General features: G+C 38.7%; 1 protein-coding gene across 2 annotated transcripts in view; it reads left to right on the top strand.

Moving 5' to 3' along the window:
- Positions 1–14,202, top strand: part of LOC122001436 — a 35,577-nt gene extending 21,375 nt beyond the window's left edge. The window contains exons 2-3 of one of the 2 annotated variants that reach the window (XM_042556175.1): positions 13,579–13,703; positions 13,800–14,202. In XM_042556175.1, coding sequence (XP_042412109.1) covers positions 13,579–13,703; positions 13,800–13,997 — 323 coding nt within the window. In that variant the 3' untranslated portion in view covers positions 13,998–14,202. Of the gene's footprint in view, positions 1–13,566; positions 13,704–13,799 lie in introns of both variants that reach the window. The other variant, XM_042556173.1, reaches the window with a different exon arrangement.
- The last annotated feature ends 536 nt before the right edge of the window (positions 14,203–14,738 follow it).

The following is a 14,738-nucleotide window of genomic DNA, read 5'->3' as shown; positions in this document are numbered from 1 at the left end:
CATCCTCACTTGGTCACTCTCCTTACCTTAACTTACTATCTTGCTAGACATCCGATCAGCTTATCGACTTGTCTGGATTTCATGCTAGCTATCCAGTCGGTCCGTTGACCGAGCTGGACTTCTTGCCAGATATCCGGTCCGTCCCTCGACTTATCTAGACTTCGTATCAACTATCCGGTTGGTTCGTCGACCTAGTTGAATTTCTTGCCAGATACCCGATTAGCCTATCGACCTAGCTGGACTTTGTACCAGCTATCCGGTTGGCTCATTAACCTAACTGGATTTTTTGCACACTTAATCAAGTTGTTAGATCACAACAAAACCTAACTTAGCTTATTTGTCATTCATCGAAACCTGAGTTAGACCGTTACTACAAACCTCACCAACAATCTCCCCCTTTTTGATGCAATGAGTTAAGTTAGAAAAAAATGAAAAAATAGATAAATAATATGGTTTAAGTTATTTGGATTTAGATTGATTTGTTTAATCAACTTAACCCCTTCACCCTCCCCCTTTGACATTCATAAAAAAAAACTTAAATAGATATTTAAGAAAGTGTGCAGAGAAAATTTGTTATAAGAAAATAATTCTCAGGATTACTTGAGTGAGGAAAAAAAATGTTATAAAAACTTTTCAAAATGAAAAAAATATTTTATAACATATGTTAAAATATGTTCAAAGATAGTTTTGAAATCACTTAGTATTTCAAAACGAACGATAAAGAAAATAATTAAAAAGTAGAAAAGTAATTGTAAGAGTGTTAGCTTGAACTGAAAAGTAGAAAAGAGATTACGATTATCTATCATATGATTCGTGACACTAGAATCAATGACCCATTTGGAGGATGAGGAAAGAAGACATGCGTTGTGTTTATTGAGAACTTAGCATTACTGAGAACTAGTGTTTTTATTGATTTTTGTATTGAAGATTTCTACACTCAAACTTCATATGGCCTGTCTTATGGCAGTAGTTGCATACAATACTACTAGAATTCGGCGTTTGAGTTTCAAAGTCATGTGAAGCACCTCCTTTATTTTCACTGTGACTAGTTGATCTCCCAGGTATATAATTAATATTGCGACTTACTAAAGCACCACTAAGAGGAATGAGTGCAATACTTTCTGCATGGAGAACGTGACTAAATACATATTGTAAAGAGGAGATCTCAGAACCAGAGAGAACTTGTGACTTAGCAAACTCAAAGTCTAGAGATAGGCTAGTGAGGAAGCTCATGATTGCCATCTGTTCTCATTGGCGTTGATGAACCTTTACATTAGGGATAAAGGTCAACAACATATTAAGCTACTCATGTCTTCTTGAATGCTATAAAATCATTGATTTTTGTTTTTCCACAGGGTAAAAAGCTTTGCAAATCTCAAACATGCGGGAAATATTCTCTTTTCCAGAGTACAAAAATTCCAAATAATTCATCAGTTCTTTAATAAATTCACAATGATTGATCAAACCAATTACTTCATTATCAGTACAATTTTGAATATGAAGAAATAAGCGAGCATTCTCTCTAAGGCATGTCTGTTTCGAATCATCTTTAGGTAGATCATCAGTCAAATGACCATCTTTATCAATACTTTATAAATAATGACAAATAGTCTTACTCTAATCTAAATAGTTCGAATCATTTAACTTATGGTTTGTGATTTTAGACATCATAGGCATCATATCTGTCATAATATAAGACTTATTGTCAGCGATAAGACTTTGAAACACAGCGGTAGAGACGAATATGCATAGGCGACTAGATAATATCACAATCCAGATGAAAGTACATGAAAGGTAGAAGAATGGAGATTGAAACCTAATTTCAAATCCCTAATTTTGATTGCTCTGATACCATGTTATTTGAGATAAAAAGAATCACAATCCTTTATTGTAAAATGAGGAATATTTATATACAAAATTTGGAATCTATCTTAAGAAACTATAATTAAATGAATTGACAACTAGCTAATTGATAGCTATATATAGCTAATAAAGCTATTGAGCAATTTGGATCGGGGATGAAATCTCCATCATATCATGAAGTGAGGGTTAAGTATTTAAAAGAATTGTCAAATAAATACTTCTCAAATCCCACAAAGAAGATTATGCTAAGTTTAGGTGCACAATCATGATAGATGGCTGGAAGGATAAAAAGGGTAGGACTCTTATAATTTTTTTTGGTAAATGGTTCTAAAGGAAGCGCATTGGTTGAATCAGTTGATGCTTTAGGCTATTGTCACACAACCTTTCTAAATTTGTGTATCGCATTGGAGAAAAAAATGTGGTTCAGGTTGTAATAAATAATGCAAGGTGCGATGTTAGTACAGGTAATACTTTTAATTAAGTTTTTTTTTACTAAATTTACTTTGTTGATTCATATTGTCTTTTGGAAAATTAATTTTCACTTGTTCTGGACTCCTGTGTTGCTCATTATTTACATTTGTTGCTTGATGATATATTCAAAATTCCTCATCTCATAAAATTATATGAATAATCGTTAATGATGAATGGTTATATTTACAATAGACCACAAATATTGAGCATGATGAGAGAGTTTATTACGCCGAGAGACATGGTAAAAACCACAAAGACATGTTTCACAATTGTTTTTTTGACTTTAAAGTAGTTTCACGTATAACAAATGTATCTGAGAAAGATGCTTACATATGAAAAGTGGGCAAATAGTTAATTTTCTAAAGAGGCGGTTGGAAAATATATAGAAGTGATATTGATGTCTTGTTTTTTTTGAAAAAAAATGATTTTTGCATTAAAAGTTGGCGGCTCATTGGTGAAAGTATTGTGGTTGGTAGACGATGAAAAAAGGTCTCCTATAGATTATATTTATGAGTCAATGGACAGAGCAGAAGAAGCTATCGTTGCATCATTTAACAACAATGAAGAGAAATATCGTAGTGTTTTTGAATTCATTGAGAAAAGATAGAATGTTCAACCCTATCGACCTTTGCACGCAGTCAAATATTTCTTGAATCCAGAGTTTTTTTACTCAAGGCATAGAAAATGATGCAGAAGTGATGGAGGGTTTGTATAACTACATATCTAGATTGGTGAGGTGATGATTTATAAGATAAGATCATAAATTGGAAAAATACAAGAATGCGGAATAACTTTTTTGGTTTTCTAATTTCAGACAAAGAACTTCAAAATCACCGGATAAATTCGTAAATAATATATTGTGCGATATCAATATTGGATGGTAATAAAGTTAATCTTATATGTTTTTGTGTTTCAAGCTTATTGGTGGTCTTCTTATAATGTATCAACACTTGAATTAAAAATATTTACAATAAAGATTTTGAACCTCATATGTTCTTTTTCAGGCTGTGAACGTAATTAGAATGTTTCTGAACATATAAGTTGGAGTTTTTTAATACATATTAAAATTTCTATTATGGACTTAATTTCTTACTTTTTAATTTTTTTTGCATATACATTCGAAGAAAAGAAATAAGTCGTCTGAACAACGATTGAATGATTTGGTATATATCAAGTACAAAACTTTGAGTCGAAGATATGACATGCAAGATAAGATCGATCCTATTGGTTTGTTAGAGATAGATGATAGTAATGAATGGTTGTTGGAAAAATTGGATGACAATCATGAAGACGATAATGATTTTTTCTATGAAGGTGAAGATGCGTTGGAGTGATGTAGCATGAACCTCCGGGGTTGGTGAAAATGTGTATTGACTTTCGATCTCGAAACGCGTCTACTTCAAAAGGAGCATCATGATCTACTTCAGCAAAAAGAGAGAAATCTTCAGCTCGAATTAGTCTTGTAGATGAAGAAGAGATCAACCTTGATGATGAAACTGAAGAAAAAGATACTAATTGATACAAATCAAGCGATGAAGCTGGTGACGTAGATTTGGACAACGAAGATAAATATGAAGATAATGATTATTTTGATATTTGATATTTCATCTATCATATTTTTAAAAACTTTTGATTTATTTTTAGTTTTTTCAAAATATTTTGTTTATTGCACCTTTTCTGTAAAGCGTGTGCTTCGCTTTGTGCTTTAAGCCCCAAGATCGTTGAGTTTTTTTTTTGTGTGTGCCTTGTGCTTTTGACAACTATGAATGTTGAGCAAAAGATTAAAATCTAACTATAAATGCGGGTAAAAGGAATTCAATTATTAAGGTTGGTTATAGGAAAAAGTGGCAATGAAAATCGAGCAAAAGGGAAAAATATAACTATAAAAACCGGTAAAAGGAATATGAAGGCTAGAAATAGGAAAAATCAGCAATGAAAGGCGAGCAAAAAGAAAAAATTCCAGCCATGAAGGTTGGTAAAAAAAATTGACAATGAAGGCCAATGGAAATCTAGTAACGAGGTGGGAACTCAAAATTGAGAATGGATGAAAATAAGGGATTAATGATAGTGGTGAAACAAAACTATGAAAGGCAGAGATGATGACAGATATACAGAGGATGCAATTCAACAATATGTGATGACAAGGAGAGGAGGAAAGAAAAAAATATGTGAATTATGAGATTGTTGGTTTAGAATTTCGATTGAAGCCGTCATAAGTAAAAGAAAGAAAAAAATAGAATAAAATAAGAGAAAAAGAAGAAAGCAGATATTTTGATGAGAAGAGAAAGGAAATAGATAACTCTGATACCATTTTGAAATTAAAAATTATATTAATTCAAAAACTTTTCAAATACAAGGGATTCTAAATCTTTTTATAGATTGGTAACATGACTTATTCTTCAAAATGACTATTATAATAAAAATATTATAGAATCTAGATGCACTATTAGATTTCATGATATATGGAATATATGTAGGTGCAGCGGAGGCCGGCAAGGGGGGGATGAATTGCCTAAAAAAAATTAAAACTGTTAGAATAAGTATAGGGGTAGTTTGGTCTTTTGGTTAATTTCTTCTTTTCTATATAAAGGCCTAACTCGTGGTTCCTAAAGACACGAGATTTTAGGTTTTACTTTGTACATGGTATCAGAGCCAGGTTAAAACCCTAAACCTAATTCTCTTATCTCAGCGCCGCTTCTCTCTCTCACCGCGTCTCTCTCTCGCCGCCTCCTTCCTCGCGCGGCCTCTTTCCGCGTCTCCTGGACGGTCGACGACGCGCCGCCGCCTACGTCGCCTCGCTGCCCTCCTTCGAACGCACACCCGCTGCCGCTGTCTTCTCGCGTCGCCTCCGCGCTGCCGCGCGCCTTCTCTTTTCCAGCAGTGAGCCCGTCTCCTTCTGCCGCGCGAGTTCTCCAGTGGCGCTGTCTTCGTCTGCCGTGGCCTCTCCAGCAGACGTCTCTTGCAAGCATCTCTCCATCGAGGCCATCTGCAAGTCCATCATAGGGCCTCGAGTTGGTCGCGTCCTCCTCCCTCACCCTTTGCCACGTCTATGAGATCGCCAAGATCAAGCAAACAGCCTTTATCCAGCAGCATCTCTGTCATCAGCAGCCAAGAACCTCCACCAGCAGCATCTCTGTCATAAGCAGCCCTTGCCCTTTCTGATTGAGGTGGAGCTCCTTCCGGTTGTTGTTTCCGATTTGAGAGATCAAGCAAGCGCTGTCTGGTTCATAGCTTTATTCATGGCTACATCTGGCGCTCCAAAGCCAGATACCTCAATCTTTACCAACCATATTACTGCACCCCTCTCTTCCGAGCAGTTGGATGGTAAAAATTATATCTCCTGGGCATCTCACATTGAACTTTGGCTTGTTGGACAGGGGTATGAGACACATCTCACTCAAACTGAAGAAGATGTTCAAGACGCCGATCGTCCTCTGTGGAAGAAGGTTGACGCTCAGTTGTGTTGTATTATCCGAGCCACCATCCATTCATCTCTTAAGAATATCTTCCGTACTCACAAAACCTGCAAAGCTGTTTGGACACAAGCCCAACAACTCTTTACAAACACCTCTCGGCGACTCTATCAAGTTTGTGAAGATCTCATGACTATCCTCAACGCCAACCAGATTAAGGATTCAATGTTAACTTATCTGGGTTCAGTTTCTAGCCTTCTTTGTGACTTCAATGAACTGCTCCCACCTGCGGCTGATCCTGTTGAAGAGCTTGAAAATCGGAAGAAATTTTTTATTTCTTTGGCTTTATATGGTCTGCACACAGATTTTCTCATGTCCGTGACCAGATCCTGGGCAGCCCCACAGAAGCTACTATGGAAAATACCTGGGTGACTCTTCTCCGTGTCCCGGCCAAAGTCTTGACGATGCCTTCTTCTGTTCCTGTCGACTCGTCAGCTTTGGTCTCTCGACACAAAGGACCTCCACCTCGCAAGGGTGGCAAAGGACGCCCTTGGTGTGATCATTGCCACCGACCGGGACACACGATTGATAAATGCTGGAGTCTACATGGTCGTCCTCCTCGTGCTGCTCAGATTGTTCAGAGTTCTGTTGCTCCTTCAGCTTCCACTTCACAGTTAACACCTGATTCGACTTCAACACCTTCTTATACTGACTTTCTGAAATGGTTTGAGGATCGACAGGCTTCGAGACGCTGGTACTTCCTTTGCTGGCATATCTCGTTCTTCGGGTCCTTGGGTTCTTGATTCTGGGGCCACTGATCATATCACTGGTAATAAATTCCTATTTTCCTCTCTCACTACTTCTGGTACTCTACCAATGGTCACCATGGCCAATGGTTCTCAAACTCAATTCCTGGGTATTGGTATTGTTCATTCTTCTTCATCTCTTTCCATTCATAATGTTCTTTATGTTCCCGGCGCTCCATTTAATTTATTGTCTATAAGTCAACTTACTCGATCTCTTGATTGTGTTATTTCTTTTACTAACACATCTGTTTCCTTACAGGACCGGAGTACGGGGAGGATGATTGGCTTCGGATGTGAATCCCATGGCCTATATCGACTTCAACAACCTTCTTTTGTTGGTTCGGCGGCGGCATCTCCACTACTTATTCATGCTCAGTTGGGACATCCAGGTCTTAATAAGTTGAAACAGTTACATCCTAGTCTTTCTCACTTAGAGTCTTTATCTTGTGCGTCGTGTCAATTAGGCAAACATGTTCGTAGTTCTTTTTCTCCTCGTATTGAAGGTCGGGCTATGTCTCCTTTTGCTTTGGTTCATTCTGATGTTTGGGGTCCGAGTCGTGTTTCCTCTACAATGGGGGCAAGGTATTTTGTTACTTTTATAGACGATTTTTCCCGTTGTACATGGTTATATCTAATGAAGGATCGTTCAGAATTGTTTTCTATTTTTGAATCCTTTTTCTTTGAAATAAAAACTCAATTTGGTACTTCCCTTCGAACTTTACAAAGTGATAATGCACGCGAGTATTTGTCTACTCAGTTTCGTACCTTCTTGACATCTCATGGTGTGCTGCATCGTACGTCTTGCCCTCATACCCCTCAACAGAATGGGGTTGCAGAACGCAAGAATCGTTATCTCCTTGAAACCACTCGGACTCTTCTTCTCCATTCTCATGTCCCTCATCAGTTTTGGGGTGATGCGGTACTTACTGCGTGTTATCTCATCAATCACATGCCTTCATCCACTCTCCAGGGTAAAATACCTCATCAGGTACTTTATCCACATCAATCCCTTCATCCTCTACCACCTCGGGTCTTTGGTTCTATTTGTTTTGCTCATGCTCTTGATCCTGGCATTGACAAACTCTCTCCCCGGTCTCATAAGTGTGTCTTCCTTGGGTACCCACGATCTCAGAAAGGGTACAAGTGTTATTCCCCTACTCTTCGTCGATACTTCATCTCTGCTGACGTCACATTCTTTGAGTCGGTTTCCTTTTTTGGTCCTTCCGCTTCACAGGTTTCTCCCTCTCCACCTGCACCAGTGACTATCTTTTACCCTCCGGAGGCGCCTCTATCACCTCCGGCCTCGTCTCCTCCTTTGCAGGTTTATCAGCATCGTCCTCGTTCTGCTTTGCCGCCGACCAACACTGACACTGCTGTGGGCACATCTTTGGAGCCAAGTCCTTCGTCGTTTCCTCTGGTCCCATCTCCTGACTCTGATGTTCCTATTGCACTTCGAAAGGGTATGTGTTCCACTCGTAATCCTTCTCCTCACTATGTTTCTTTAAGCTATCATCGTCTTTCCCCATCCTATTATTATTGTCTGTCTTCCCTGTCGTCTGTTTCTCTTCCAAAGACTGCAGGTGATGTCTTTGCTCATCCAGGATGGAAACAAGCTATGCTTGATGAAATGAGTGCCTTACAGAGCAGTGGGACTTGGGATCTCGTTCCTCTACCTCCTGGGAAGTCAGTGGTTGGTTGTCGATGGGTGTTTACGGTAAAAATTGGTGTAGACGGCACGGTTGATCGGCTTAAGGCTCGTCTTGTCGCTAAAGGCTATACTCAGGTATTTGGATTGGATTATGGAGACACCTTTTCTCCTGTTGCCAAGATGTCTTCTGTGCGTCTTTTTCTGTCTATTGCTGCAATTCGCCATTGGCCTCTTCATCAATTGGACATAAAGAATGCATTCTTACATGGTGACCTGCTCGAGGAAGTCTACATGGAGCAACCTCCGTGTTTTGTTGCTCAGTGGGAGTCTTCTAGTCTTGTATGTCGCTTGCGGAAATCTTTATATGGTCTCAAGCAGTCACCCAGAGCAAACTGATCATTCTGTTTTTTATCGCCACTCGTCTACTGGTTGCATCTATGTAGTGGTTTATGTTGATGATATTGTCATCACAGGTAATGATCATCTTGGGATTTCACAAGTAAAACAACATCTTTTCAAACATTTCCAGACAAAGGATCTCGGCAAACTCAAATATTTTCTAGGGATAGAAGTGGCATAGTCTAAAGATGGGATCATTATATCCCAAAGGAAGTATGCAATGGATATTTTGGAAGAAACAGGAATGTTAAACTCAAAGACAGTCGACAATCCCATGGATCCTAATGTCAAGCTCCTGCCAAATCAGGGGGAGCCTCTTTCAGATCCTGAACGGTACAGGCGATTGGTAGGGAAACTAAGCTACCTTACTGTCACTCGTCCGGATATCTCATTTGCAGTAAGTGTAGTAAGTCAGTTTCTTAGCTCTCCGTGCAAAGAACATTGGGATGCCGTGACTCGCATTATTCGATATATCAGGGGTGCACCAGGAAAGGGTCTTCTATATGAAGACAAAGGACATACTCAAGTCGTGGGGTATTCTGATGCAGATTGGGCAGGATCTCCCTCTGATAGAAGATCTACTTCTGGATTTTGTATATTTGTCGGAGGTAACCTTGTTTCTTGGAAAAGCAAAAAACAGAATGTTGTGGCAAGATCCAGTGCAGAAGCAGAATATCGAGCTATGGCTATTGTCAGTCAAGAACTTATATGGTTAAAACAGTTGCTTCAGGAACTAAGGTTTGGAGAGGTTACACAAATGTCACTCATATGTGACAACCAGACCGCTATGCATATTGCCTCAAATCCAGTCTTCCATGAGAGAACAAAGCATATTGAAGTTGACTGTCACTTTGTCAGAGAGAAAGTCATATCTGGAGAAATATCTACTAGTTTTGTCAACTCAAATGATCAGCTAGCAGATATATTCACTAAATCACTTGGAGGTCCTCGGATTGACTACATATGTAACAAGCTTGGCGTATATGATCTATATTCTCAAGCTTGAGGGGGAGTGTTAGAATAAGTATAGGGGTAGTTTGGTCTTTTGGTTCATTTCTTCTTTTCTATATAAAGGCCTAACTCGTGGTTCCTAAAGACACGAGATTTTAGGTTTTACTTTGTACAAAAACTATACCCTCCTCGGATTTTTCAACTCAAAAGTGCAATAGCAATAAAATAATAAAGCAATTAAACAAAAAGGACAGAGAAGACCGGGAGTTAATCTGGTTACAACCAAAAGGATAGTTAATCCAGGGCAATGAAAGAGCGCACTAGAAAAGTCTCCTTTGTTGAAAGCGGAGAAACCTTTTACACACTAACGACTCAGAACTATTACTAGGAATTGATTATAGAGTTGATGGAACAATTGATATCTAATTCCTAGTTCCAGAGACCTTTATATAGCCTCTGGAAATTCTATCTCGGATGTCCGAGGCGCCTCCAATAGACGTCCAAGGTGCCCCCATCGAGAGAGTGGATAAAACTTTATCCGGAAACTCAACACTCACTTCTGCCAGGTCCGAGGCGCCTCCTACAGGCATTGAAGTGAGGCGCCTCCAAGCCTGATGGAAGCACCTCCAAGCTGGCTGGCAGCTTTTTCCAGCTTGCTTGTTTCTTTGCTTCGTCTTCCGAAGTCCCGTTCTTTTGGGTTATTCCGGCCAACTAAAATAGGGCTCACCCGAATCCAATTTTCGGCCTTCTCCTCGAGCAGCCTTCCTCCCCGACTTAACGTCCCTCGAACGCTGCGCACGTTCTACTCGCCCACCGGTGTACTCTTCCGCAACTCTTTCGTCCTTCGGACGCACCGAGGCCGTCGGCTCCCTTCCCGTGCCGTCCTTCTTGCTAGCTGCGTCTTCCACTCGACTTCCTGCGCTCCTAAGCTCCTGCACACTCAGACACAGGGTTCAAACACAAAACAGGACTTAACCAACTTGGTTGATCACATCAAAACACCCACGGGGTCCAACAATTTCCCCCTTTTTGATGTGCATCAACCCAAGTTCAAGTTAGGGTAAAAATAGACAAATAGTAATTTTTAAAGAAAATGACTAAACTAACATTTTAAGCATAAGTTTGCAATAAATAAAATTGCAACTACTTAATTAAGAATTAAACAGAATTTAAAACTATTTTTAATTTTTAAGATTTAAAAATTCTCTGATTTAAAAATTCTCTCCCCCTAAACTTATACTTTTCTCTCCCCCTTTGATCACAGCAAAAACAGGATAATAATAAGCGAATAATTTAAAAAATATTTAGCAAATACTTAAGTTAGAAAAATTTCTGAGCAAGATGAATTTTTAGAATTTTCAAAAAATTTCTGAGCAATATGAACTTTTACAAAAATTTTCCAAAGAAAATTTCTAACTAAAATGATTTTTTTTTTTGAATTTTCCATAAAAATGTAACAAGATAAAATTTATTTAAATATAGATGATGATATAATAGGAGATAGAGCTCAATGGCGTAAAAGGATTCATACAGCCGACCCCACCTAGTGGAAAAGGCTTGGTTGTTGTTTGTTGTTGTTCCATAAAAATGTAAAAAAAACTTTCAAAGCATTATTTAACTTTTAACTTTTAATGCTTTTATCAAAAAATTAATTAAACATTTCATTTCTATATTTGGCTTTCAAGCAGTGGCGAGGCACTAGGTTTTCTTGGTTATTGGAGCAACAACCACTTTATAGTAAAAGCCACATAAGGAAATTTTCTGTTTAATTTTCTTTTCTGAAGGTGCTAAGTCTAATCATTTCAATTTAAAAATTCTCTATGATTCTTAAATTTCCATTTTAGCTTCTCATAATTTCTCAAATCACAGTTTTTTATAATTGTAGCAAAAAATATTGAGCATGCAAAAAATTGTATATTTTCTATTGTTAGTTTGTTGAAATCTCTTAATTGACAAATTGTGTCTTTTAACTCAATATTCTTTAATATTTTTTCAGTTTTTAATTCAAAATATTCTTTCGACAAAATAATTAGTAATTCACAAGAATCTTTCGGCAATATTTCAATTGAATCAATTAATTTGCCAAGAGGTGGAGACCATACCTGACTTACCTTGTCGGCGGTTGATTCTCCCCCTGTTGAGTTGCTTTCTTCCACAGATTCTCCCCCTTTATCGATGCTCATTTGTGATGAGCATTCTAGATCTTCAAGTTGGGGTTCGGTTGCTTGTTCTGTCTCGGCACTTACCTCGATTTCGGACTCTTCTGACGTCGGATCAGTGTCCATCGAGGAGTCGGATTCAACTTCAATTGGTTCTTCGTGGAGTTTTAAGAACTTTTCCCAAAGTTCTTTTGTACTTCGGTAGTCGCCAATTTTATCGAGATCTTCATTTGGTAGTACGCTTAGAAGGTGAAATTCAGCTCGAGCGTTTGCCATAGACTCGTCACGTTGTTTATTGTTCTAGAGGTGTATCTCGAGTTCTTCTCCATTCGTTGTCTTTGGTGCTTCATATCCAAATTTTATTATTGAAAAAATATTAAAATCTGTATTAAGATATACCTCCATTTGTTGTTTCCATGAAGAAAACTCTCGAACTGGTGGATAATCGCTAGCTCCGACCATCGTTTTGTTGCTTCAGACGGCGGTTAGTCCTTGGCCGGCAAGAGGGGGGTGAATTGCCTAAAAAAAATTAAAACTATACCCTCCTCGGATTTTTCAACTCAAAAGTGCAATAGCAATAAAATAATAAAGCAATTAAACAAAAAGGACAGAGAAGACCGGGAGTTAACCTGGTTACAACCAAGAGGGTTGTTAATCCAGGGCAATGAAAGAGCGCACTAGAAAAGTCTCCTTTGCTGAAGGCGGAGAAGCCTTTTACACACTAACGGCTCAGAACTATTGTTAGGAATTGATTACAGAGTTGATGGAACAATTGATATCTAATTCCTAGTTCCAGAGGCCTTTATATAGCCTCTGGAAATTCTATCTCGGATGTCCAAGGCGCTTCCAATAGACGTCCAAGGCGCCTCCATCGAGAGAGTGGATAACGTTCACTTCTGCCAAGTCCGAGGCGCCTCCAACAGGCATTGAAGGCGCCTCCAAGCTGGAGGCGTCTCCAAGCCTGCTGGAGGCGCCTCCAAGCTGGCTGGCAGCTTTTTCCAGCTTGCTTGCTTCTTTGCTTCGTCTTCCGAAGTCCCATTCTTTTGGGTGATTCCGGCCAACCGAAATAGGGCTCACCCGAATTCAATTTATAGCCTTCTCCTCGAGCAGCCTTCCTCCCCGGCTTAATATCCCTCGAACGCTGCACACGTTCTTCTCACCCACCGGTGTACTCTTCCGCAGCTCTCTCGTCCTTCGGACGCACCGAGCCCGTCGGCTCCCTTCCCGTGTCGTCCTTCTCGCTAGCTGCTGCGTCTTCCGCTCGACTTCCTGCGCTCCTAAGCTCTTGCACACTCAGACACAGGGTTCAAACACAAAGCAGGACCTAACCAACTTAGTTGATCACATCAAAACATCCACGGGGTCTAACAATATATTCATCTTATACATGAATGCCAAAGTTAGTCTTCTCATAAAAGTCCATAGGCCATAGAGTAAGGATCATGAGTATCAAACCACGTAAGTAACTTTTGTCAGCATTTTGCTCTTTCTTATTTTACTTTAATATCTGCGCACTTATCTTGTTTTTAAGAAAGATATTCGAAGGTTAAAATTATTCACGCCCTCTAGCATCTTATCATCTTCCATTCAATCCAACACTGTCTTCATCTATTTGCTACGGTTCTAATATATATATGAAGTATTAGTTATTGTCAGTTATCGACCGGGATTGGATTTCACTTTGTTGATGTTACAGAGTTACAAGTTCATCCTGTAGTTTCAGGCATTCTCCAGTAGCTAAGCAATATATTTTTCAGGTCTTTTCACTTTGTTAATTTTGTACTCTAGTTACGTTTTTCCTTGCTTGGATGTCAAGTCACAAGTTATGGCCTGGTGTATCTAACTATTTTAGGTAGGCATATTTACAGGAAGGGCACTAAAATGTGCATCAGTTCATGTGGGTCAGATCCAACCTGGAGGTATTAGAGGCAATCACCGGCATAATATGTGCAACGAGACCTTTATCCTTTGGGGTGCAGAGACAAAGTTTAGGGTAAATCTTTATTTTGTATGCACTCCTATTTCATGATTTTAGATATAGCATACATGGCTGGAGTTCTAACGTCTTCAATTCTATTCCCTCATTCAGTTGGAAAATCCTAAAGACAAAGGGTATACAGAAGTTACTTTTGGACCTGATGAGGTTGTGCTAGCTGTGAGTCCACAGGGAACTGCACATGCTATAATCAACATTGATCCTTCACGGGCCACTTTTATTCTTGGCTGTCAAGATAATATAATAAAAAACAGCTCCGGTACTGATTATAATGTGTGGAAAGACTTGTGAAGCAAACTCTGTTTGTGCAATATAAACACTTCTTTTAAACCTCATCTCTGAGTCAACTCTGTAGATGGCAATTCAGTCTTGTAATCCCTAGTCATTGTGATGCTATAAGATGTTATTATGAGTCTTTATCATACAGTTTTTGATGTTCTTTCCATTCTATCATTTTGTACAAAGGGATCCATCCTGTAAGCTTGTTGGTGTCTTACTGAGTGCCTCGATTTTTCTTCCAACTGTGACAGTCTTCCAGATAATTCAAGTGCCGAGACTACTCGAAGTATCCTCACCTTTCATTATTTTCCATTTTCCTGCGTCTTTCTACATCCTTGTTAAAATGTCTCTGCAACATTAGTTCTGTTCCTTTATTCAATTTAGAGAGATCATTTACAAAATCATATTTGATGAATTCTTTTGGAGCTTGATAACGCTCACTCCAATATATATTGTCGGTCTCCTGGCTAGATATATACATATAAATTATGAGGATCGTTTTTACCCTTATATGGAAGGTTGGACACCTAACGGGGTATTAATCTCAAGATCTATTGGAGTAATCATTTATCTAGTTACCAATTTTGTCAACTTGTGGGTGGTTTATATTTGATTACAGTAAAATAGACTATAAAAGAACATGAATTAGTTATGATGCGGAAACAAATAATTAGTTATACCTTTCTTTGTAGCTAAAGATCTCTTGATTTTCTGTTGTATTCTTCTCCTCCTCTTGGACGTCGTGTGAATAAC

Source organism: Zingiber officinale, chromosome 7A (assembly GCF_018446385.1).
Source record: "Zingiber officinale cultivar Zhangliang chromosome 7A, Zo_v1.1, whole genome shotgun sequence".
Taxonomy (NCBI): Eukaryota; Viridiplantae; Streptophyta; class Magnoliopsida; order Zingiberales; family Zingiberaceae; genus Zingiber; species Zingiber officinale.
The sequence above is the reverse complement of the archived record's forward strand: the minus strand, read 5'-3'. Positions and strand labels throughout refer to the sequence as shown.